Genomic DNA, 23,154 nt, shown 5'->3' on the forward strand with positions numbered 1-23,154 from the left:
TTTCTGAGATACTCAAACCACCCCATCTGGCACCAACACGGTCAAAGTCACTTAGGTCACATCGCTTCCCCTTTCTGGCCTGAACAACAACTGAACCTCTTGACCACGCCTGCGTGCTTTTGCGCACTGAGCTGCTGCCACATGATTGGCTGATTAGACCCTTGCATTAACGAGCCGGTGTACCTACTACAGTGGCCGCTGAGTATCACCTTGAATCTGGCCACCGGTCACTGAGCATGGCCGTTCCTGTGGGGCAGTCCGACAAACTCCCTGGGTCCACGATCTGAAGATCAAGTGTCGGTGGCTCTGGTGAGCTCGCTGCTGATTACCGAGGCGAACAAAAGATTCTGACACCCAATACTGACTGTGTGCACTGACTCATGTTAAGGCACCCTGGGCAAGGGAGACATCTCCTTTGTCCTCTTTGGGTGGGATGGATGGAGAGCCAATTCTCTCTCTCCGTACAATGATCAACCATACGCCAGCACATGGGGGGGGGGCATGGGGGGGGGGGCGGGGGAGTGAGGTTGGAGGTGAAAGAGGAAATACGTACATGCATTTGAGTGGGCTGTCGTTAGAGACCGACAGGATGGGTGTCACAGAGCCAGAAATCCCTTGTGTGAATCTCTGAGTGGCAGAGTCTGATAGAGGTTTATAAGATTAAGAGAGTTATCGAAAGAGCGGGCAGGGAGTATCTGTTTCCCAGAGTTGAAAAGCCAGGAGGAGAAGATGGCAGCGCCGCGCGTGCGCAGCTCTCCGGTGAAAATGATATCGTATCCGTTAAATCGGGGCCGTGGACAATTCTGATTTCATGGAGAATGGACCTGAAAGCACAGAGGAACATCTGGAGAAATTTCTGAAACGCCCATCCGCTGCTGTCGTTACCGTATGGTCGTGAATCTTCCAGAAGGTAGGCCTCAAAATCCCCTGCCTTGCCTGCTTTTGGTGACCGAGAAGGAGGTCAAATCGTTTGGACAGAGATGGCGCTCAGTACTCAGTGTCGGAGAGCTGATTTGGATGCTCAAAGTTTTCGGATGACTCAGAGTCGGACTGTGGTCAGGCATGGCAGGGAGAGTTTTTCTTCCTTCTCCCATCTGCGTGAGATGTGGGACATTTGAGAAACCTTGAACTTTACTGTGCTCACGGACTTCTTCATCAAGTTATGGTATTGCTACACTGTTTGTAACTATATGTATAATTTGTCATGTTAGGCAAAGATCGCAAGATCCTACATCTACGGACTCCAGAGCCTGCCGGCCCCGACGCTAGCAGGCATGAACTTCAGATTGCGGCCCCTGCCACTGATCTCAGCGGCTCCAACACCTCAGAGCATATTCAAAACCCGGACTCCAGCAACGACCATGGACACCTTCACAGCGATTGCGCAACCACCAACTGCGACGCCAGCCTTGAACTCCAGGCCGGGTCTTTATGTGCTGCTGATGTGGCTCCCATCTCCCCTTCCCCCACCACCACGCCTCAGCCCCGTCTTCCTCAGATCCCACCGTCATCTCCTGGGTCCCCAGAGGCTCCATCTTCCTCTCACCGCAACCCTCCCCTCTCCATTGACACCCCCAGCCTCCCCCCTCTGATCCCAGCTTTCATCCATGCCGGGTCTTTACCATCCCCTCCGACCTTCAACTGTCGGAGGCAGAGCGCTCGGTCCTCAGTGAGGGCCTCACCTTTGTCCCCCTTCGCCCACACCTCAGCGAGTTCCGTGTTTGCCACGATGCGGAACTTTTCTTCCGCCGTCTCCGTCTTCAAGCCTACTTCTTCGGCAAGGACTCTTCCACTCCCACCGATGATCGACTCTTCCACTCCCACCGATGATCCCTTCTCCCGTCTTCAACCCTCCTCTTCTTCATGGACACCCCGCTCTGGTCTTCTGCCTGCTCTGGATCTCTTTATCACTAATTGCCGACGGGACATCAACCGTCTTGACTTCACCGCACCTTGTCCCCATTCCAACCTCACTCCTTCGGAACGCTCTGCTCTCCACTCCCTCCGCACTAATCCTAACCTTATTATTAAACCCGCTGATAAGGGGGGTGCTGTTGTAGTCTGGCGTACTGACCTCTACCTTGCCGAGGCACAGCGACAACTCGCGGATACCTCCTCTTATTTACCCCTCGATCGTGACCCCACTAAGGAGCACCAGGCCATTGTCTCCCACACCATCACCAACTTTATCCGCTCAGGGGATCTCCCATCCACTGCTACCAACCTTATAGTTCCCACACCCCGCACTTCCCGTTTCTACCTCCTACCAAGATCCACAAACCTGCTGTCCTGGCAGACCTATTGTCTCAGCTTGCTCCTGCCCCACCGAACTCATTTCTGCATACCTCGACACTGTTTTATCACCCCTTGTTCAATCCCTTCCGACCTATGTTCGTGACACTTCTCACGCTCTTAAACTTTTCAATGATTTTAAGTTCCCTGCCCCCACCGCTTTATTTTCACCATGGATGTCCAGTCCTTATATACTTCCATCTCCCATCAGGAAGGTCTCAAAGCTCTACGCTTCTTTTGGATTCCAGACCTAATCAGTTCCCCTCTACCACCACTCTGCTCCGTCTAGCGGAATTAGTCCTTACTCTTAATAATTCCTCCTTTGGCTCCTCCCACTTCCTCCAAACTAAAGGTGTAGCTATGGGCACCCGTATGGGTCCTAGCTATGCCTGCCTTTTTGTTGGGTTTGTGGAACAATCTATGTTCCGTGCCTATTCTGGTATCTGTCTCCCACTTTTCCTTCGCTACATCGACGACCGCATTGGCGCTGCTTCCTGCACGCATGCAGAACTCGTTGACTTTATTAACTTTGCCTCCAACTTTCACCCTGCCCTCAAGTTTACCTGGTCCATTTCCAAGACCTCCCTCCCCTTTCTAGATCTTTCTGTCTCTGTCTCTGGAGACAGCTTATCCACTGATGTCTACTATAAGCCTACTGACTCTCACAGCTATCTGGACTATTCCTCTTCTCACCCTGTCTCTTGCAAAAACGCCATCCCCTTCTCGCAATTCCTCCGTCTCCGCCGCATCTGCTCTCAGGATGAGGCTTTTCATTCTAGGACGAGGGAGATGTCTTCCTTTTTTAAAGAAAGGGGCTTCCCTTCCTCCACTATCAACTCTGTTCTTAAACGCACCTCCCCCATTTCACGTACATCTGCTCTCACTCCATCCTCTCGCCACCCCACTAGGAATAGGGTTCCCCTGGTCCTCACCTACCACCCACCAGCCTCCGGGTCCAACATATTATTCTCCGTAACTTCCGCCACCTCCAACGGGATCCCACCACTAAGCACATCTTTCCCTCCCCCCCTCTCTCTGCAGTCCGCAGGGATTGCTCCCTATACAACTCCCTTGTCCATTCGTCCCCCCCCATCCCTCCCCACTGATCTCCCTCCTGGCACTTATCCGTGTAAGCGGAACAAGTGCTACACATGCCCTTACAACTTCCTCCTTTACCACCATTCAGGGCCCCAAACAGTCCTTCCAGGTGAGGCAACACTTCAACTGTGAGTCAACTGAGGTGATATACTGCGTCCGGTGCTCCCGATGTGGCCTTTTATATATTGGCGAGACCCGACGCAGACTGGGAGACCGCTTTGCTGAACATCTACACTCTGTCCGCCAGAGAAAGCAGGATCTCCCAGTGGCCACACATTTTAATTCCACATCCCATTCCCATTCTGACATGTCTATCCACGGCCTCCTCTACTGTAAAGATGAAGCCACACTCAGGTTGGAGGAACAACACCTTATATTCCGTCTGGATAGCCTCCAACCTGATGGCATGAACATCGACTTCTCTAACTTCCGCTAGGCCCCACCTCCCCCTCGTACCCCATCTATTACTTATTTTTATGCACACATTCTTTCTCTCACTCTCCTTTTTCTCCCTCTGTCCCTCTGAATATACCTCTTGCCCATCCTCTGGGTCCCCCCCCCCCCCCGGTCTTTCTTCCCGGACCTCCTGTCCCATGATCCTCTCGTATCCCCTTTTGCCAAACACCTGGCCAGCTCTTGGCTCCATCCCTCCCCCTCCTGTCTTCTCCTATCATTTTGGATCTCCCCCTTTCAAATCCCTTACTCATTCTTCCTTCAGTTAGTCCTGACGAAGGGTCTCGGCCTGAAACATCGACTGCACCTCTTCCTGCAGATGCTGCCTGGCCTGCTGCGTTCACCAGCAACTTTGATGTGTGTTATATGTATAATTATGTGGTTTTGTCAGTTTTTTTAGTCTTGGTTTGTCCTGTGTTTTGTGATATCACACCAGAGGAAATAATGTATCATTTCCTAATGCATGCATTACTAAATGACAATAAAAGAGGACTATGTGTCTTCATAACTCATAATCATAAATCTCTAATACCAAGAGGTGTGCATTGAAGGTGAAGTGGGAGGGGTAGGTTCAACAGGCAACCTGGATGCCTGGAATGCACTGCCTGGTAGCATTCGAAGCTTTTAAGAGACGTTTGATAGGCACATGAAGGTGAGCGATACAGACTTTGTGCAGGTTGGAGGGATCACTTTTTGATTTGCTTTTTAAATCATTCTCGCACAAATCTGTGGGCCAAATGGCCTGCTCTCGTGCTGTACTGTTCTACGCTACACAGCCAGGATTAGCAGAAGAGTGGGTAGGAGAGATGCATGGCATGCTGCCCTTCATAACAAGGGGAGTTGAGTATAGGAGCAAAGAGGTCCTTCTGCAGTTGTACAGGGCCCTGGTGAGACCACACCAGGAGTACTCTGCGCAGTTTTGGTCTCCAAATTTGAGGAAGGACATTCTTGCTATTGAGGGAGTGCAGCGGAGGTTCACTGGGTTAATTCCCGGGATGGCGGGACTGTCATATGTTGAAAGATTGGAGCAACTGGGCTTGTATACACTGGAATTTAGAAGGATGAGGGGGGATCTGATTGAAACATGTAAGATTATTAAGGGATTGGAGACGCTAGAGGCAGGAAACATGTTCCCGATGTTGGGGAGTCCAGCACCAGAGGCCACAGTTTAAGAACAAGGGGTAGACAATTTAGAACGGAGTTGAGGAAAAACTTTTTCACACAGAGGGTTGTGGTTCTGTGGAATGCTCTGCCCCAGAAGGCACTGGAGGCCAATTCTCTGGATTCTTTCGAGAAAGAGTTAGATAGAGCTCTTAAAGATAGCGGAGTCAAGGGATATGGGGAGAAGGCAGGAACGGGGTACTGATTGTGGATGATCAGCCATGATCACAGTGAATGGCGGTGCTGGCTGGAAGGGCCGAATGGTCTACTACTGCACCTGTTGTCTATTGAGAGCTAGAAGGGGGCACAAGAGGCTGCAGCAAACAGGGTTAAGGAAAACTGAGGCCATTCCACCCATCGAGGCCATATACAGAGGAGCACAGGTGGAGAAAGTCCCTGAATTCCCCTCTGCTAATTCAAAGTGCGGTGGGAAAATAAACAACACACCCAGGCTGTTTCGGCAGATGGATTAGCCTGGTCAACTGCCTCCAGAGCTTGTTTGTTAAACAAGGGGATGGAAGTAGCACATTGTCCGATCAAGGGAGGCGAAACAGGCCCAGTCTCTACCCTTTGGAGCTTAGAAGAATGAGGGGTAATCAGATTGGAACAGAAGATCCCGGTGGGGGGGGGGGGGGGGGGGGGGGGCTAGCTGCTGAAAGTCTCGAACCAAAGGGACTCAGTTACAGAATTAATCTGCGGTGTTTTGGAACCTCTCACAGGGAGGAGACTTCAGAGGACTCCTCTGGAAAACTTGTGTAGCTAGATCACTGAGCAGGGGGAATTAAAGAGGCAGGAGATGCATTTTTGAAAGATCGGGGAACAGAGGGCTTTGGGGAGGGAGAGAGGAGTCAGGGCTGAGGCTGATCAGCTATGATCGTACTGAATGGCGGGACAGCCTCGAAGGGCCGAGTGGCTGACTTTTATATTCTTTAGTTTCAGCAATGTGGGTTTAAGGGTGGATATCGGCCTGAAGAGGAGAGGAAATGCTCTTCCATAGACAATGACACCCACGGACAGATTCGGTTTAAGGGCAGCTCCCCCCCCCCCCATGGCAATGCACCCCCAGTGCCAAACTGTGCTTCGTCTACAGACAACACCGAAGCAGGCCATTCGGCCCTCGTTTTCACACTGCACCCACCTGTGGTAATCCTATCTTCCAGCATTCTGCCCACATCCTTCTGTACCCAGGTGATTCCAGACACCTCTTAAACACTGTCAGCGTCTGTTTCCACCACTCTCTTCCCCAGCTATCACCGCTCTCTGGGTAAAGGATAACCACCATCCCACCCCCCCCAGACACCCCCTCCAAATTTCTCCTCCCTCCCGCAACACCATCTCCCCAAGATCTACACCCTTGAGTTTTAAATCGCCCTCCGATACGGTTACAGAGAAAGTAGATATTGGTTTTATTTGTCACACGCACGTCGAAACGTACAGGGAAAGGCATCGTGTGCGTCCAAGCACGTTGCGTTGGGCAGCGCACGGGTGTCACCCGCGGTTCACTAACCCAAACCCCAACACCTTCGAGACAGGGGACAGAACCGGGGGCACCCGGACCACAGTCAGACCAAAGTGCAGCTTGTCATCCCTTTCCTTGTGTGTGTGGTTTTTTTTAAAAAATGAGGCCAAGTCGCGAGCTCGACACTCAACCAGCAGGGATAGAAAGCGTGCGAGGGGCCGGCCGGATTCGAACCGGGGACCGTTGGTCTGAAAGCCCGGTGCTGACGTCACTACATCACAGTCCTGCAGTGCAGTAAGGGCAAGGGTCACGAGTCACGACGAGGTCGAGAATCTATTTTAACATGTATTCTTATAACTCCGGGGTAGAAGCTGTCGTTGTACCGGCATCCTGTGTTATTTCATATCCCTTTAACCACACCCCACCCCCCAGCTCTCCTCCATAGCCAGAACCCTCCCTTCCACGCAATATCCTGTTGTTTTGCTGAAGGATCTTGGCCTGAGGCGCTGACTATTTATTCCGCTCCATAGACGCTGCCTGACCCGCCGAGTTCCTCCAACATTATGTGGGTGGCTTCCTGTCGAACCTCCTTGAGCACGATCACGTCCTTCCTCGCGCATCCGGAACTGCGCTCAGTACTACAGCCGAGGCCTGACCAATGGGTGAATTGTGTGCAACACACACACACACACACACACACACACACACAGCAGGCCGGGCAGCGTCTATGGGAAAGAGTGAACAGTCGACATTTCCAGCTCAGACCCTCCATCCGGACTGGGAGAAAAAAAAGACGGGAAGTCAGCGTAAAAAGGTGGGGAAAGGGGAGGAAGAAGTACAAGCTAGTCGGTGACAGGTGGAACTGGGAGGGGGAGGGTAGGAAGATGTACAAGGCCGTAGGTGATAGGTGAAACTGGGAGGGGGAGGGTAGGAAGATGTACAAGGCCGTAGGTGATAGGTGAAACTGGGAGGGGGAGGGTAGGAAGATGTACAAGGCCGTAGGTGATAGGTGAAATTGGGAGGGGAGGGTAGGAAGATGTACAAGGCCGTAGGTGATAGGTGAAATTGGGAGGGAGGGGAAGGAGATGAAGTGAAGAGCCAGGAAGTTCATTGGTGAAACAGTTACAGGGCTGGAGAGGGGGGGAATTTGACAGGAGAGGACGGAAGGCCAGGGAAGAAAGGGAAGGGCTAGCAGCACCAGAGAGAGGTGATGGGCAGGTAAGGAGACAGGTGAGAGAGGGAAATGGTGAAGGGAGGGCATTTATCAGAAGTTTGAGGAACCAATGTTCATGCCCTCAGGTTGGGGGGGGGGGGGCTGCCCAGACAGAATACAAGGTGTTGCTCCTCCAACCTGATTGTGGCCTCCCGCCCGCGGCAGTACAGGAGGCCGTGGCCGACCTGTCGGGATGGGAACGGGAAGTGGAATTGAAACCGGTGGCCGAATGCGTTGCGATCTTCAGGTGTACCGCGGTACAGTGAAAGGCCTCGCTCGGCACGCCACCCAAGCAGGTCGCTTCATCGCGCCAGCGCACGGAGGAGAGGGAGGGCAGCACAGAAACGCGCAGAATGACGCGTCACACTGACAGGGAGAGCGCACTGCAGGCAGGCAGGAAGATGCAAGGCCCACAACACAGTAGACTGGGGTCAAGAGACCACCTTATTGCACTCGGGAATGGTTCAGCAGGAGAGTGGGACAGGTACAATGGGGGGGTGGGAAGCAGAATGTCTGGGGTGGGTGTGAGATGGTCAAACGTGTTGGCTACTTTACTGAGGCAGTGGCAAGCGTACAGAGCTGGTGGGAGATGGTTTCCACAAAATATAGGAGGAGAATGAGGCCATTCAGCCCAGCGAGTCCGCTCTGCCATTTCATCATGGCTGATCCATTTTCCCTCTCAGACCCCCGATCTCCTGCCTTCTCCCCGTATCCCTGACCAATCAAGATCCTGCCCCAAATGTACATAAAGACTTGGCCTCCACAGCCGCCCCGGGGCAACAAATTCCGCAGATTCACCACCCTCGAAAGAAGTTCCTCCTCGTCTCAGTTCTAAAAGGACGCCCCCCTCCCCCCATCACCCCCATTCTGCAGCTGTGTCCTCAGGTCACAGGAAACATCCACTCTATCAAGGCAGTTCTCTGCTCGACAAGTTTCAATCGGAACAAAACTGTCACGGAAACAGCAAAAGAAGAATCGTTCTACATCAGAGTGTGACGATATTCCGGAGTCTCCACCCAGGACTTGCGTGACTGACAGTAGGGAAAACCAAGGGGAAGCTATTGACACGAGGGGGGAAGCCCTGAACACTGCCAGAGGTGGAGGACCTTCATTGCTGCCTGAAACGCCAGCAGCGTAATGCGTAATAGGTAGCACAATGATGATAAAAACTGAATTTTTATACACAAAGTTAAGTAAACTAGGTAGAGCGGAAAAAAAAGGTATGAGGTGACATTAAGACAAGAAAATCTGCATTTGCTGGAATTCCAAAGCAACACTCAAAAAGCTGGAGGAACTCAACAGGCCAGGCAGCAAACTGTCAACATTTCAGCCGAGACCCTCCAGACCTGATGAAGGGTCTTGGCCCGAAACGTCGACTGTTCACTCTTTTCCACAGATGCTGCCCGGCCTGCCGAGTTCCTCCGGCGTTTTGTGTGTGTTGCCACAGTGAGGTGGTGCTCGTGGGTTCAAAGTCCGTTTACAAGTCGGATGGCAGAGGGGAAGAAGCTGTTCCTGAATTGCTGAGTGCGTGCCTTCAGGCTCCTGTACCTCCTACCTGACGGTAACAATGAGAACAGGGCAGGATCTGGGTGGGGATCTTTAATCTTCACGCTCTGTTAACACTACGTCCACAGTTTTAACCCCATGCTGAGGGTCTCGGAGTAAATGGTGCGCGGATCTCACCGGCGGCCTCCGACCATACCCGCAACCCGGGGGGGGGGGAGCGATCAGCGGCCCCGGAGACTGGGAGAAGGTCCCTGTTGCACAATGATTAAGAGCTGGCTGAGGCACACAAGCAGCATCTCAATTACAGGAAAAGACAGAAGGAAGTTGCTGGTGGGGAAAGAGTGGGAAATTCTAGTGTGTTGTAACCAGTTTACTGCTCCACCTGTTTGTGGTCAGGTGAAACGGTCAGGGGGGGGGGGGGGGGGGAGAGAGCTTTAGGAAATAGATTGCCAAAAGATTAATTGGCCAGAAACCACCCACGACGGTTTGCACAGAGTCACGTTCCTAATCTCTTGTCACATCTCCTACCGCAAAGATCAGGGGAAAATTTGCTGGTGGTGATTAAGTACTGACCGAGGGCAACCAAGCGTGAAGCGGCAAGTTTTTGGAGATATCATCACGCTACAGGCCAGGGACGCGGGTAGCGCGTGCATTCAAGCGGCGTCTGCCCGCCTTCCCGCGCGGTTAAAGCGGCAAACTGCAGAGTCGCGGTGGCCACTGCACACTCAGGGGCCCTCGTCTACCAGGTAAAATGGCTGCCGAGTCTACTCTCGTGGCAGCCCACCCATTTCATCCCTGCTGCGGTTTTGACGGGCAGGACACACTTCGGCTCGACCCCAGAGTGGAAGGTCTTGCCCTCGGGGCCAGTAGCCCGGAAACACTGAGCCAGTGGACGCAACCTTTGCTGAATGCTTTCAAGGTGCGAGGTGAGGAAGTGTGGGGAGTGGTGCAAAGTTACCAGGGACACAGGGGGTTAGAGACCACTGGCTCGAGTGGCCACCTTCCCAGTCTCCGACCGCAGAACCAAGCCCCGGAGGGATCCTGGTGCCGAGGCAAATGAGGCAGGCGGACAGGAGCCAAGGCTCAGGGGGTGTCGCACGCAACAGGGAGGGTGTCTCAGGGGTGGGGGGGGGGGGGAGGGGGAGATTTGAGAGCGCCCTACCCCCCCCCCCCGCATTACAGCATCAGGGGCAGCGCAGAGGGTAAAGCCACCATCTCCCCAGCTGCAAGGACCCGGGTCCGATCCCATCCTCCGGCATGCGTCAGTCTGTGTGGAGTTTGCATGATAGCGTGGGCTTCCCTGGGGGGGGGGGTGATTTCCTCTCCTAACCCAATGTCATGCAGGGTTGGGTGGGGGGGATTAGTTACCCACAGTGTGAGTGAGTGGTATACTGGGGGGGGGGGTGTTGATGGAAATGTAGAGAGACTAAAATGGGACATTTCTACAGATGTACCTTGGAGAGCACTCTAACGGGCTGCATCACCCTCTGGTATAGAAGGTGGGGGCTACTGCACAGGATCGAAGCAAGTTGCAGAGTGTTGTAAACTCAGTCAGCTCCCTCACGGGCACCAGCTTCCACAGTGTCCAGGACATTTCCAAGGAGCGATGCCTCAGAAAGGCAGCTTCCATCATTGAGGACCCCCATCACCTCTCTCACATTGCTACCATCAGGGAGGAGGTACAGGAGCCTTGAAGACACACACTCAGCAATTCAGGAACAGCTTCTTCCCCTCTGCCGCCCGATTTCTGAATGGACACTGAACACATGAACACTACCTCACTACTATTTTTAATTCTACTTTTGCACTATTAAGAAAATATATATACTCTCCACATGTTCTACCAGTTTGTTGTTGCCAGTACAATCTTCTACGTGCTGGGGCAATGGCATCAACATGGGTGATGCCAACAGGCTGAATAAACTGATTAGAAAGGCTGGCCCTGTTATAGGAGTCAAACTGGACACACTGGAGGCTGTGGTGGAACAAAGGACCCTCCAGAAAATCCTGGCAATTCCGGACAATGTTTCCCACCCTTTGCGTGCCACCTTGGCTGAACAGAGGAGCACCTTCAATAACAGACTAAGACAACTGCACTGCTCCAAAGAGCGTGATATGAGGTCATTGTTACCCTCAGCCATTAGGCTCTATAATGAGTCAATTTATCGCCAGGGAAGTGATGGCTCCCTCCTGTTAGACTGTTTGAGGTAACTTATTTTTTTACTGTTTCTTACTTCTCTTCTGATATTTGTATATCTGTGCACTTGTAATGCTACTGTGACACTGTAATTCCCTTCGGGATCAATAAAGTATCTACCTTCCTATTGAACTACTGCCACAAAAACAACAAATTTCATGACATTTGCCAGTGGTACTAAACCTGATTCTCATTCACTTGGCTAAGGAGACAGATTTCCTTCCCCAGAGGAATCTAGAGAACAAGACACATATTTTAACTTTTTTTTTGCTTTGTGGTTACTGAGACCATTTTTTTAATTATTATTATTCAGTTCCGGGATTCCTTTAATTACTTAAATAAGCAGTGTTTGAAAAAAAAATCAAAAGGAGATGTGGCAGAAATAGGAGAGGATTAGCAGAAGGAAGTTTCCCCATTAGCCAAAGGTTGACAAGAACAGGGCACCCACTCAAAGCGAGAAATTGGAAGCACTGTTGAAGGAATTAGGACAGAAAGGGAAGAGAAACAATAAATCACATTATTTCAAAGAAATTAAAGGCAGAATTATTGGCAGGGTTATAGAAATGAGCCATAGGAAGGGGTCTTATGAGAATCAGGTTTATTGACTCCGACATACTGTAGGAATTTATTAAGGCAGCACTACACAGTACCATACATTTTTTTTAAAAAGTCACAATTTATAATAAGAATGCATTTTAACTATTTTTTAAAAACTGTGCTGAAAGCAAGTAAATTAGTCAGGTAGTGTCCACAAATCTGATGGAGGAGCAGGTGAAGCTCATCCCCAGTGAGATTTCAGAGGATTCAGAAAGCCAAAGCTTGTCCCGGATCACAGAACTATGCTTGCAACTTTTCAAAACCTGAGTTGCAGGAGGATTTACAAACATCTTCAACTTTGTTAATTTGATATTAAGCTCATGCTAACTTAAGACACGCTCTGCTGCAAAAAAAAACTTTCATACCATTTATAACCCCCCCCCCGCATACATTTGCCTGCCAACAAAACAGAGTGATTATGCGACTCCCTTTAAAGAGTCCGGTTCAATCTCCCACCGATATCACCCCTGGCTATGCATTCCACGCCCCTGCGTTCAACAAAAGAATTGCCAATACGACCAGCACCCCCATTCTCTCTCCTCTGGCAGCCGGTACTATCCACCTGTGGGCTGAATGGCCTCACTGGACTGCGGCAAAGCACCGGGAAGAGAGAAATGCAGCTGCTGGATTGCAGTCGGGTCCAATGCCCGGGTGTTAAGGCGAGGGAGCTGCACCCCCGAGACAAACAGCACCAACCATCGGTGCAGAGAGCTGGGCGCAATGCCCAGGGCACCCTGACCCCTGCGTACCTTGATGGGCATTGCGGCGGTTGCTGTGCGCTGGATGTATCTACAGCCGGACCGTGCTGCTCCCCAGAGCCTCTGACACACCGACGCACTCATGCTCGCCTTATTATACAACAGGCCGAGAGCGCCCGCCCTGCTGCGTCGCCTGGCTCGGCCCTTGGCAACCGGCCATGCGGCCGGCTCTGCGCAGGCGCCGCGGCGCTCCGCCTCCGCCCTCTCGCCCGCCGACCGACGCTGAGCATGCGCGTGAGCGACACCCTCCCGCCTCCTTACCGGCACGACGCCTGCGCGTGATACACCTGCCGGTCCGCCAAACAGCGACCGGCATTGAGCATGCGGACTGCCCTCCACCGTGACCGGCGGAGCCCCGTCGCCGACCCACCTCAACAGCATTCTCCAACCCCTTCGCTGAGCATGCGTAGTGCTCGCCACCGTGACTGGCACAGAGCATGCGCAGTACTCTGCAAACCAGAACCAGCCCAAGGCTGTTGTAATCAGTCGTAATTCTGCCTGCCCCAAAGGTCTGCTGGCACAATTAGCTGTTATCCATGCAAACAGTACACAAACAGATCATTAGGGAGGGATGCAATGTTAGCTCCATCTGCAAATCAACACTGGCGCACCTCAGGGGTGTCTGCCTAGCCCACTCTACTCTCTCTGCACCCAGGACAGTGTGGCGAGGCTCAGCCCAAATGGCATCTGTAATCTTGCTGCTGATACAAACCTTGTTGGCAGAATCTCAGATGGAGACGAGAGGGCGTGCAGGAGCGGGACGTACCAGCTGGTTGAGTGGTGTCGCAGCAACAACCTTGCCACTCAACCTCAGTCTGACCAAAGAGCTGATTGTGGACTTCAGGAAGGGTAGGGCGAGGGAACACATGCCAGTCCTCATAGAGGGATCAGAAGTGGAGAGAGTGAGCGGTTTCAAGTTCCTGGGTGTCAACATCTCTGAAGGACCTAACCTGGACCCAAAATATCGATGCAACTACAAAGAAGGCACTATATTTCAGCAGGAATCTGAGGAGATTTGCTATGTCTCCAAAGACACTTGCAAATTTCTACACAGGTACCGTGGAGAGCATTCTGACTGGCTGCATCACTATCTGGTATTGGGTGGGGCGGGGGGGCTACTGCACAGGATCGAAACAAGCTGCAGAGAGTTGTAAACTCAGTCAGCTCCATCATGGGCACCAGCCTCCGTAGTGTCCAGGACATCTTCAAGGCGTGGTGTCTCAGAAAGGCGGCGTCCATCATTAAGGACCCCCATCACCCAGGACATGCCCTCTTCTCATTGCTACCATCAGGGAGGAGGTACAGGAGCCTGAAGGCACACACTCAACGATTCAGGAACAGCTTCTTCCCCTCTGCCATCCGATTTCTGAATGGACATTGAACCCGTGAACACTACCTCACTCCTTTTTTATTTCCATTTTTGCACTACTTACTTAATTTAACTATTTAAATAAATATACTTACTGTAATTCACGTTTCTCCCTATTATTATTACCTTAGACAAAAAGAAAACTGAAGTAATGGTAATATGAAAGAAACCTGATATCCCAAACTGTAGGATCGTATTGGGAAATGAAATCCCGAAACAAGTTCACAACTTCAAGCACCGCGGATCATGGGTAACATCTGATGGCAAATGCGAAACAGACACAAAAGCAAGAACAGCATTTACAGAAATGAGAAACATCCGAACGAACAAGAAGATAGTAATTGACATCCGCCTTAGAACTCTCAGCTGCTACGTTCTTCCTATATTGATGTATGGCTGCGAGTCGTGGACCATTGCAAACGCAATGGGAAAAAGAATCAACGCAGCAGAGATGTGGTTCCTCAGGAGAATGCTATGCAAATCATATACAGACAGGATAACCAACGAAGAAGTTCTACAGAGAACGAAAACAAAACGTACATTACTTTAAAAAATCAGAAGACGGCAATCAAAGTTCTTTGGACACACCATGCGAAGAGGGACATTAGAACATTTAGTTACAACTGAAAAACTGGAAGGAAAAAGAAGCAGAGGCACACAGAGAATGAAAATGATAGATGGAATAACATCATTGTCATAGTCATAGTCATACTTTATAGATCCCGGAGGAAATTGGTTTTCGTTACAGTTGCACCATAAATAATAAATAGTAATAAAACCGTAAATAGTTAAATAGTAATATGTAAATTATGCCAGGAAATAAGTCCAGGACCAGCCTATTGGCTCAGGGTGTCTGACCCTCCGAGGAAGGAGTTGTAAAGTTTGATGGCCACAGGCAGGAATGACTTCCTATGACGCTCTGTGTTGCATCTCGGAGGAATGAGTCTCTGGCTGAATGTACTCCTGTGCCCACCCAGTACATTATGTAGTGGATGGGAGACATTGTCCAAGATGGCATGCAACTTAGACAGCATCCTCTTTTCAGACACCACAGTGAGAGAGTCCAGTTCCATCCCCACAACATCACTGGCCTTACAGATGAGTTTGTAGATTCTGTTGGTGTCTGCCACCCTCAGCCTGCTACCCCAGCACACAACAGCAAACATGATCGCACTGGCCACCACAGACTCATAGAACATCCTCAGCATCGTCCGGCAGATGTTAAAGGACCTCAGTCTCCTCAGGAAACAGAGACGGTTAGAAACAAGGGAGGCAACAACTACAATTCGGAGGGTCAGGGACCACGATGGATGGAGAGACACGATTACCCATGCCGAACGCCAAGGCACCTAAGTATATCTATATAAAATTATTATGTATTTCATTGTCCTGCTGCCACAAAGACAACAAATTTCATGACATGTGCCGGCGACATTAAACCTGATTCTGACTCTCAGCCTGTGCACAGGTCCTCACAATTAGGGGTCTACAGATGAGGAGTTTTTACTACAGCATGGAATTGTTACTAAATCCCGACTGAGGTCTGCACATGTGTTTTCCTTTTCCCCGAATGCTCATGCATCTGTCCAACTGCCTCTTAAATATTGCCATTTCTTCTGCCTCCACCAATCCGTACCAAGCACTCCGCACTCTCTGTTTAAAAAAAAATCTTGCTTCATGGGTCTCCTGAGCCCTGATCAAGCATCTCAGCCCGAAACATCAACTGTGTTTTGCCGCGGCGGAGCCCGGGTCCTAGTGCGAGGCACGACCCGCTGTTGGGACGATTTAAACACCGGCCCGGACAGGGTGTTGGGAGTCGGGTGTGGCTGGACCGCTCTAAGCCAGGCGATTTGGGGAGGTCGAGAACGGCCTCTTCGGCAGCCAAACCTAGGCCTGAAGTGAATCGCTGGGCGGCGTGTCTCAGGCCCGGAGTGATTCGCCGCGGTGGGGCACGGGTCCTAGTGCAAGGGTGCAGCCAGTTTAACTTCTCCCCCTTCTCGCCGCACTCTAATCCGGGTGAACCTCTACCGTACTTTCTGCAAAGCCTCCATATCCTTCCTCTCATGGGGCAAACAGAACGGCACACATTTGTTCTGGTGCCAGCCACCTCCCCGTGTGCCAGCCAGCCAGCCTCCCGGTCCTCTGGGGATAGGAAATATCACCTCTCATCCCTCCCTCTCCACGCAGTGGGGACCGGGGGTTAATATTATCCGGAAGCTGGTTCGGAAGTCCAGAACGAGGGCGCAGATCCTGTGGTTACGGTCGCGTTATTAGAAGTTCGGACCAAAAATACAAGGGTAAAGCAGGTGCCGGCGAGTAGGAGGGGAAAGTCAGATTGATCTCAGAGTAGGACAAAAGGTCAGCACAACGTGAGAGTCAGATTCAGGTTTAATGTGGTGAAATTTGTTGCTTTGCAGCAGCAGAACATTACAGTGTCTAGGAATAAAATCTATAAATTACAATAAGAAATATACTTAAAGATATATTGTTGTTATAGCCGGGGAGGGGGTGGTAATGGGGATAAGCTCACACTACCTATTAAATGCTTCTCAATTAGCCTCTGACAATCAAGTCCCGCTCCTGGCCTTCATGTTCAGCCCGGCGGAACCGTTTCCACTGACAGGAGAAGGAGCAAAGGCGGGTTACTGGCGCCTTAAAACCAGTCGCTTCGGGCTGATGAAGCGCGTCAGCCCGTGGTTGGCAGCTCACCTGGCAGAAAGAAAACTCTGATCTCAAACCTCCGCTGCCTTGCGGCTGTACCCACTCACAGGGAGAAAACCCCGAGGGTAAAATCCGTACCCCTAAGACAGTCCTACGCTGAGTTGAACGCCAACTGGCAACTCCTGGTGCCAAACTGTATCAGTCTCTGCCGTTCCTTTGGGTTTATCAGATGCGTGGAGAGGGGGAAGCTTGCTACACGGGGCAACAGCTCGCTCTCCGTATCGTACTGCCCAGACTTGCGTATCTAGGCAGCTAGGACACAACATCCATGGTCGACCGTGACCGACGGAGGCCCATATCAGTAGTGCAAAAATAGAAATTAAAAAGTATTGAGGTAGTGTTCACGGGTTCAATGTCCATTCAGAAATCGGATGGCAGAGGGGAAGAAGCTGTTCCTGAATCGTTGAGTGTGGGCCTTCAGGCTCCTGTACCTCCTTCCTGATGGTAGCAATGAGAAGAGGACATGTCCTGGGTGATGGGGGTCCTTAATGATGGACGCCGCCTTTCTGAGGCTCCGCTCCTTGAAGATGTCCTGGATACTACGGAGGCTGGTGCCCGTGATGGAGCTGACTGAGTTTACAACTCTCTGCAGCTTACTTCAATCCTGTGCAGTAGCCCCCACCACACCACCCCCCACCGCCATACCAGACAGTGATGCAGCCAGTCAGAATGCTCTCCATCTGTAGAAATTTGCAAGTGTTTTAGCTGACAAACCAAATCTCCTCAAACACCTAATGAAATATGGCCGCTGTCGTGCCTTCTTCGTGACTGCATCGACATGTTGGGCCCAGGATAGATCCTCAGAGATGTTGACACCCAGGAACTTGAAGTCGCTCACTCTCCCCACTTCCGATCCCTCCACGAGGACTAGCGTGTGCTCCCTCAACTTCCCCTTTCCAAAGTCCACAATCAGTTCCCTGGTCTTGCTGACGTTGAGCGCAAGGTTGTTGTTGCGATTCCCCTCAACCAGCTGATCTGCCTCACCCCCGTACGCCTCCTCGTCACCGTCTGAGATTCTGCCAACAACAGTCGTGTCATCGGCAAATCTATAGATGGCGTTTGAGCTGTGCCTAGCCGCACAGTGGTGGGTGTGGGGAGAGCAGAGCAGGCTGCCTTGAGGTGTGCCAGTGTCGATCACCAGCGACGAGGAGATTTTCCCCCCCCCCGATGTGCACGGACTGTGCGGTCTCCCGGCGAGGAAGTCAAAGATTCATTTGCAGAGGGAGGGACAGAAGCCCAGGTTTTGGAGTTTGTCGATTAGAACCGAGGGTGCGCTCGTTGTCCAGGTGATCCGAGTGGAGATTCCGGTGAGACTGCGCGCGCTGTCGGCCCGCTGCGGCGATCGGCAAAACGGCAGCGGGTCCAGGTCCCTGCTTGGACTGGACCGGCCTCTCAAAGCTCTTCATCACCGTAGCCGTGAGCAGGAAAAATGGACAAAGTCACGGGGGTCTTCTTAAGGCTGGATTCTCGATCGGCCGGGGCAGGAAGGGATGGGGGGGTGGGGGGCAGGAGATCGGGGCTGAGAGGGAGAATGGATCAGCCATGATGAAATGGTGGAGCTGACCCGATGGGCCGAATGGCCTAAATCTTCCCCCTCCCCCCCCCCCCCACCGTGTCTTTATGGTCTTGTAGTCGCTGAGGCAGCTCTTGAGCGCAGGTATGATTCTCGACCTTCTGAAGCAGGCGGGAAACCCGTACCCGCGGGAGAGCGAAGGCGTCCTTGAACACTCCGGCCGGCTGGTCGGCACAGGGTCTTCGGTCGTGGGTCGGAGGGCTCCGATGTAATCTTCCGCGTTCCATGTGCAGGAATGAACTCTTACCTGTACCCAGCTCACGCTAATAGCGAACCTGCCTCGTGGCCCCTCTTTACGCTGAGAAACCGGTGCAAGGTGGACAACTGAGGGAACCTCTCGGTAGAAATGGACAAGGATTTCCGCTGCCGTGACACAGGCTCACAACGGAACCAGAGGAGTACTGAACCAGCTATGTAGCTCATTGCTGAAATTCCCCTGAACATTTTACACCATGTTCTGGGGGGCTACATTGGGGGGGGGGGAGGATTAGATTGACGGTCCTTGGAGCAGGTTAGTTGGAGGGGCGGGGTGGCATGGTAGCTTAGCGGTCAGCACAACGCTCTATAGTGCTGGCGAGCCGGGTTCAATTCCCACCACTGACCATGACGGGTTTGTACTCTCTCCGTGACCAAAGATGGATAGGTGAATCGGTCACTGTAAATTGTCCCGTGATCAGGATAGGGTTAAATTGGGGGCTGGGCGGCGCTGTATCTCAATACATAAATAACTAGATGTTCGGTGATTATAGAAACGTATAGACAACGTTGGTGACCTCCAACGACGTGAGGAAGCCCGTGCGGGAGGGTTTTGTAAAGTGGAAAAGCTGTCGCACTGAACCAGTTCCACCCCCTCGACCGCAAGAAGCCCGGGTCCAGTGATGCGAGCCGGCGTCACAGACCAGAGTCTTCCTCGGTTTCGGTAGGTGACCGCAACGTCTTCTGTGCCTCGCCGCGGCCTCCGCTCGCCACAGGGCATTGCAGGACCGCCCTTCCTGGCCGTTGGATCTCGTCCGCCTGGTGGGACAGGCGCGTCCCTGTCCCACTGGGGTACAAGGCCCCGCCGGCCGCCCCCGCCTGGTTTAGCCACCTGTCGAAGTGGTGTATGGCGGTGCGGCCGTTGTTGCCTGCAGGCAGCCGCTTGGGGGCCGCGTTTGAGAGCCGGGTGTCTGGCGGGGGCCAAAGGTGAGCATTCTTCCCCGGAATGGACACAGCAAGTCCCCTCACCAGAGGTGCTGCCCCTCCCTGGACACCCCATAATGTAAGTTAAACTAAGAATCAAAGTACATTTATTATCAAAGTATATATGCAGTATACAACCCTGAGATTTCTACTCCTCTGCCATCAGATTTCCAAACAGACATTGAACCCATGAACACTACCTGGCCTCTTTCCTTTTTGCAATATTTATTCATCTTTATTTCTATATTAGGGTCACCCGCTCATTAATGCAAACGTCTAATCAGCCAATCCTGTGGCAGCTACTCAACACATGAAAGCATGCAGACACGGCCAAGAGGCTCAGTTGTCGTTCAGACCAAACATCAGAACTGGGGGGAGGAATGTGATCTCAGTGACTTTGACTGTGGAACGATTGTTGGTGTCAGACAGGGTTAGATTAGATTAGATTATGAGGACACTCAGTCCTCGTTTATTGTCATTTAGAAATGCAAGTATTAAAAAACGATACAACGTTCCTCCAGAATGATATCACAAGAAAACACAGGACAAACCAAGACTAAAACTGACAAAACCACATAATTATAACATATAGTTACAACAGTGCAAAGCAATACCATAATTTGATAAAGAGCAGACCATGGGCACGGTAAAAAAGTCTCAAAGTCCCGATAGACTCAGCATCCCACGCAGGCGGCAGAAGGGAGAAACTCTCCACGCCATGAACCTCCAAGTGCCACCAACTTACCGATGCAGCACCATTGGAAGCACCCGACCGCAGCAAACTCTGAGTCCATCCAAAAACTTCGAGCCTCCGACCAGCCCCTCCAACACAGCCTCTCCGAGCACCATCTCTGCTGAGTGCTTCGACCCCGCCCCGGCCGCTGAGCAACAAGCAAAGCCGAGGACTCGGGCCCTTCTCCTCCGGAGATTCTGGATCACACAGCAGCAGCAGCAGCAGCGAAGTGGGCATTTCAGAAGTTTCTCCAGATCTTGCTCCGTACTCTCATGTCCGTCTCCATCAAATCAGGATTGTGCACGGCACCCTACTTGACAGATAACAGACATCACCACCGGAGTGGCCGCGCGCGCTGCGTCACGCCGCCATCTTCTCCTCCCGCTGAGGTGGTTTGCGTATCTCAGAAACTGCCGATCTCTTGGGACAGCAGCCTCTAGAGTTTACAGAGAGTGGTACGAAAAACAAAAAAAAATCCAGTGAGCGGCGGTTCTGTGGGCGAAAATACTTTGTTAATGAGAGGGGTTGGAGGAGAATGTGGCTTCCTTGGGCGAGGCCTGCAATCTGGGAAACTCCTCGGCAGGGGATCAGGAATGCCAATGATTTACCACAGGCACAGCATTCCTGGCCGGAAGCCAACTGCAAGTTTCACGCAGCAGGAGGAGAGAATCGTCCCTCTCTCGGATTACAAACGTGGGGAAACGCTGGCAAAATATGGACTGCCATCCTGCTTCAGCTGGACCCGGAATGGGAATATCCGCACTTGGGAGATTGCGAGCAGCTGGCCCCGGCGAGGGCGCTCAAGAACGATCCCGGGAACGAAATGGCTCAGTGCGGGAAGAGCGTTGGACATCTCCGGGCCTCTACTCCATGGAGCTCAGAAGGTTGAGGGGGCCATTTACTAACAGATACAGCCCGGAATGGGCCCTTCCAACCCTACGAGCCCCACCGCCCGCCAATCCCTGATTTAATCCCAGCCTAAGCACGGGGCAATTTACAATGACCAATTAACCCACCAACCAGCACGTCTTCGGACTGTGGGAGGAAACCAGAGCACCCGGAGGAAACCCACGCAGTCACGGGGAGAAAGTACAAACTCCTTATGGGTAGCGGTGGGAATGAACTTCAAACCCCAACCCTGCCTAAGCAGTAATAGACCGCGCTACGCTACCGTGATGCTTCTTGGATCTGACAGGAGTGTTCCGGATACTGAAAGGACTGGGAAGAGTGGACGTGGGCAGGATGTTTCTCTCAGTGGGAGAGTCCAGGAATCCAGGGCACGGCTCAGGATAGACGGAGATGAGGAGGAATTTCTTTGGCCGGAGGGCGGTGAATCTGTGGAATTTGTTGCCGCAGATGGCTGTGGAGGCCAAGTCTTTGGGTGTGTTTAAGGGCAGAATTTTGCAGTTAGCTGACAACAGAACAGGAGGGGGGGGGAGCGTCGCTCTGCGGGGCAGGTGGGGGGGTCGTGGTTCTTTCTGCAGCAACGAGGGACGGTAAGGAGAGAGTGTCTTGCCGCGGGAGGGGCGGCGAGGAGGGAGCCGCGCGCACACCGTGGGTGAGGAGGTGAGGAGGGAGCTCCACACCGTGGGAGGGGCGGTGAGAAAGGAGCTATGCGCTATGGGGGGAGGGTACATAAAGAAGGGACGCCTCACTGCGGGGGGGGGTGCGGATGGTGAGGGAGAACTGCGCTACGGGAGGGGCAGTGAGGAGGGAGCGCTGCACTGGGGGAAGGAGGGATCAGGTCATGTAAAGTTGGGAAGGAAGATTAGGTGGGATCAATGCACATCATTGTGGGAGGAAGACGAGGAGAGACCAGGTCATATCACCGTGAGAAGGAAGCTGAGGAGATTAGCAGATATCACTATCTTGAGGGCTCGTTTCCCACTCTTTGAAAATCTGGAACTTTCCCGACAAGTGAAAAGTTGTCATGATTCATATCTGAAGGAGGAAATGAATAATTTTGAAGCTTAGTCATGCTTGATCAGCCTAGACACTTGCAATTGCAAAATTATTGGCCATGAACAAACCGCCAAGTCCAAAGTATGGTAGATAAGTTTGATTATCTAGCGTAGAATTTCATCAGTGATAATGGAGAGTCAACAAGGGCACCCTGGTAGATGTAATCTACCCGGCTTTCAATAAATTGCCTCTCTGTATGGTGGGTTGAGTCAGGAGATAAGGAGCAGATTAGATAACAAACTGGGTGCTTCACTAGTCAGGGAACTGGAGTGAAAAAGTAAAACAAATGCAGGAAAGCCAGCAGGCGCTGGAAATCCAGAGCAACACACACGCAGGAACTCAGCATCCACGGAAAGGAGTAAACAGTCGTAGTTTTGGACTAAGACTCTTCTTCAGGACTCGGAAGGAAGGGGGAGGATGCCAGAACTTAAAAAAAGGTGTCCGGGGGTGGTGGGAAGGAGGCTAGCCGGGAGGTGATAGGTGGATGGTAAAGGTCAAGGGCTGGAGAAGGGGGAATCTCATGGGAGAGGACAGTGGGCCATAGGAGAGAAGGAAGGGGGGAGTAATAGGCAGGTGAGAAGAGATGAGGGGTCCGAGTGGGGAGTTTTTTTTTTCACAGGAAGGAGAAATCTATGTTCATGCCATCAGGTTGGAGGCTACCCAGACGGAATATAAGGCATTGCCCCTCCACTCAGAGGGTGGCCTCATCCTGGAGGCCATGACTGCTCCGTCGGAACGGGAAGGGGAATGGGAATTTCTGTCGCATCCGCAAGTGCTTGCAGGCACGGGTGCAACGAAACACCATACCTCCAGCAGCGTCACGGACGCACGGACTGAAGAGATTCTGCAGGTGCTGGAAATCCAGAGAGAGAGCCCACACAAA

The 23,154-nt window shown here is 52.1% G+C and overlaps 1 protein-coding gene across 1 annotated transcript in view; it reads right to left on the reverse strand.

Moving 5' to 3' along the window:
* The window catches only part of prdx5 (peroxiredoxin 5), a 51,637-nt gene extending 38,748 nt beyond the window's left edge, over nucleotides 1-12,889 (reverse strand). Inside the window, exon 1 of the mRNA XM_072250906.1 lies at nucleotides 12,726-12,889. Within this exon, the coding sequence (XP_072107007.1) occupies nucleotides 12,726-12,818 (93 nt within the window). The 5' untranslated portion in view covers nucleotides 12,819-12,889. The remainder of the gene's footprint in view (nucleotides 1-12,725) is intronic.
* Between the last annotated feature and the right edge of the window lie 10,265 nt (nucleotides 12,890-23,154).

Source organism: Mobula birostris, unplaced genomic scaffold, assembly GCF_030028105.1.
Source record: "Mobula birostris isolate sMobBir1 unplaced genomic scaffold, sMobBir1.hap1 scaffold_760, whole genome shotgun sequence".
In the NCBI taxonomy this organism is placed as follows: Eukaryota; Metazoa; Chordata; class Chondrichthyes; order Myliobatiformes; family Myliobatidae; genus Mobula; species Mobula birostris.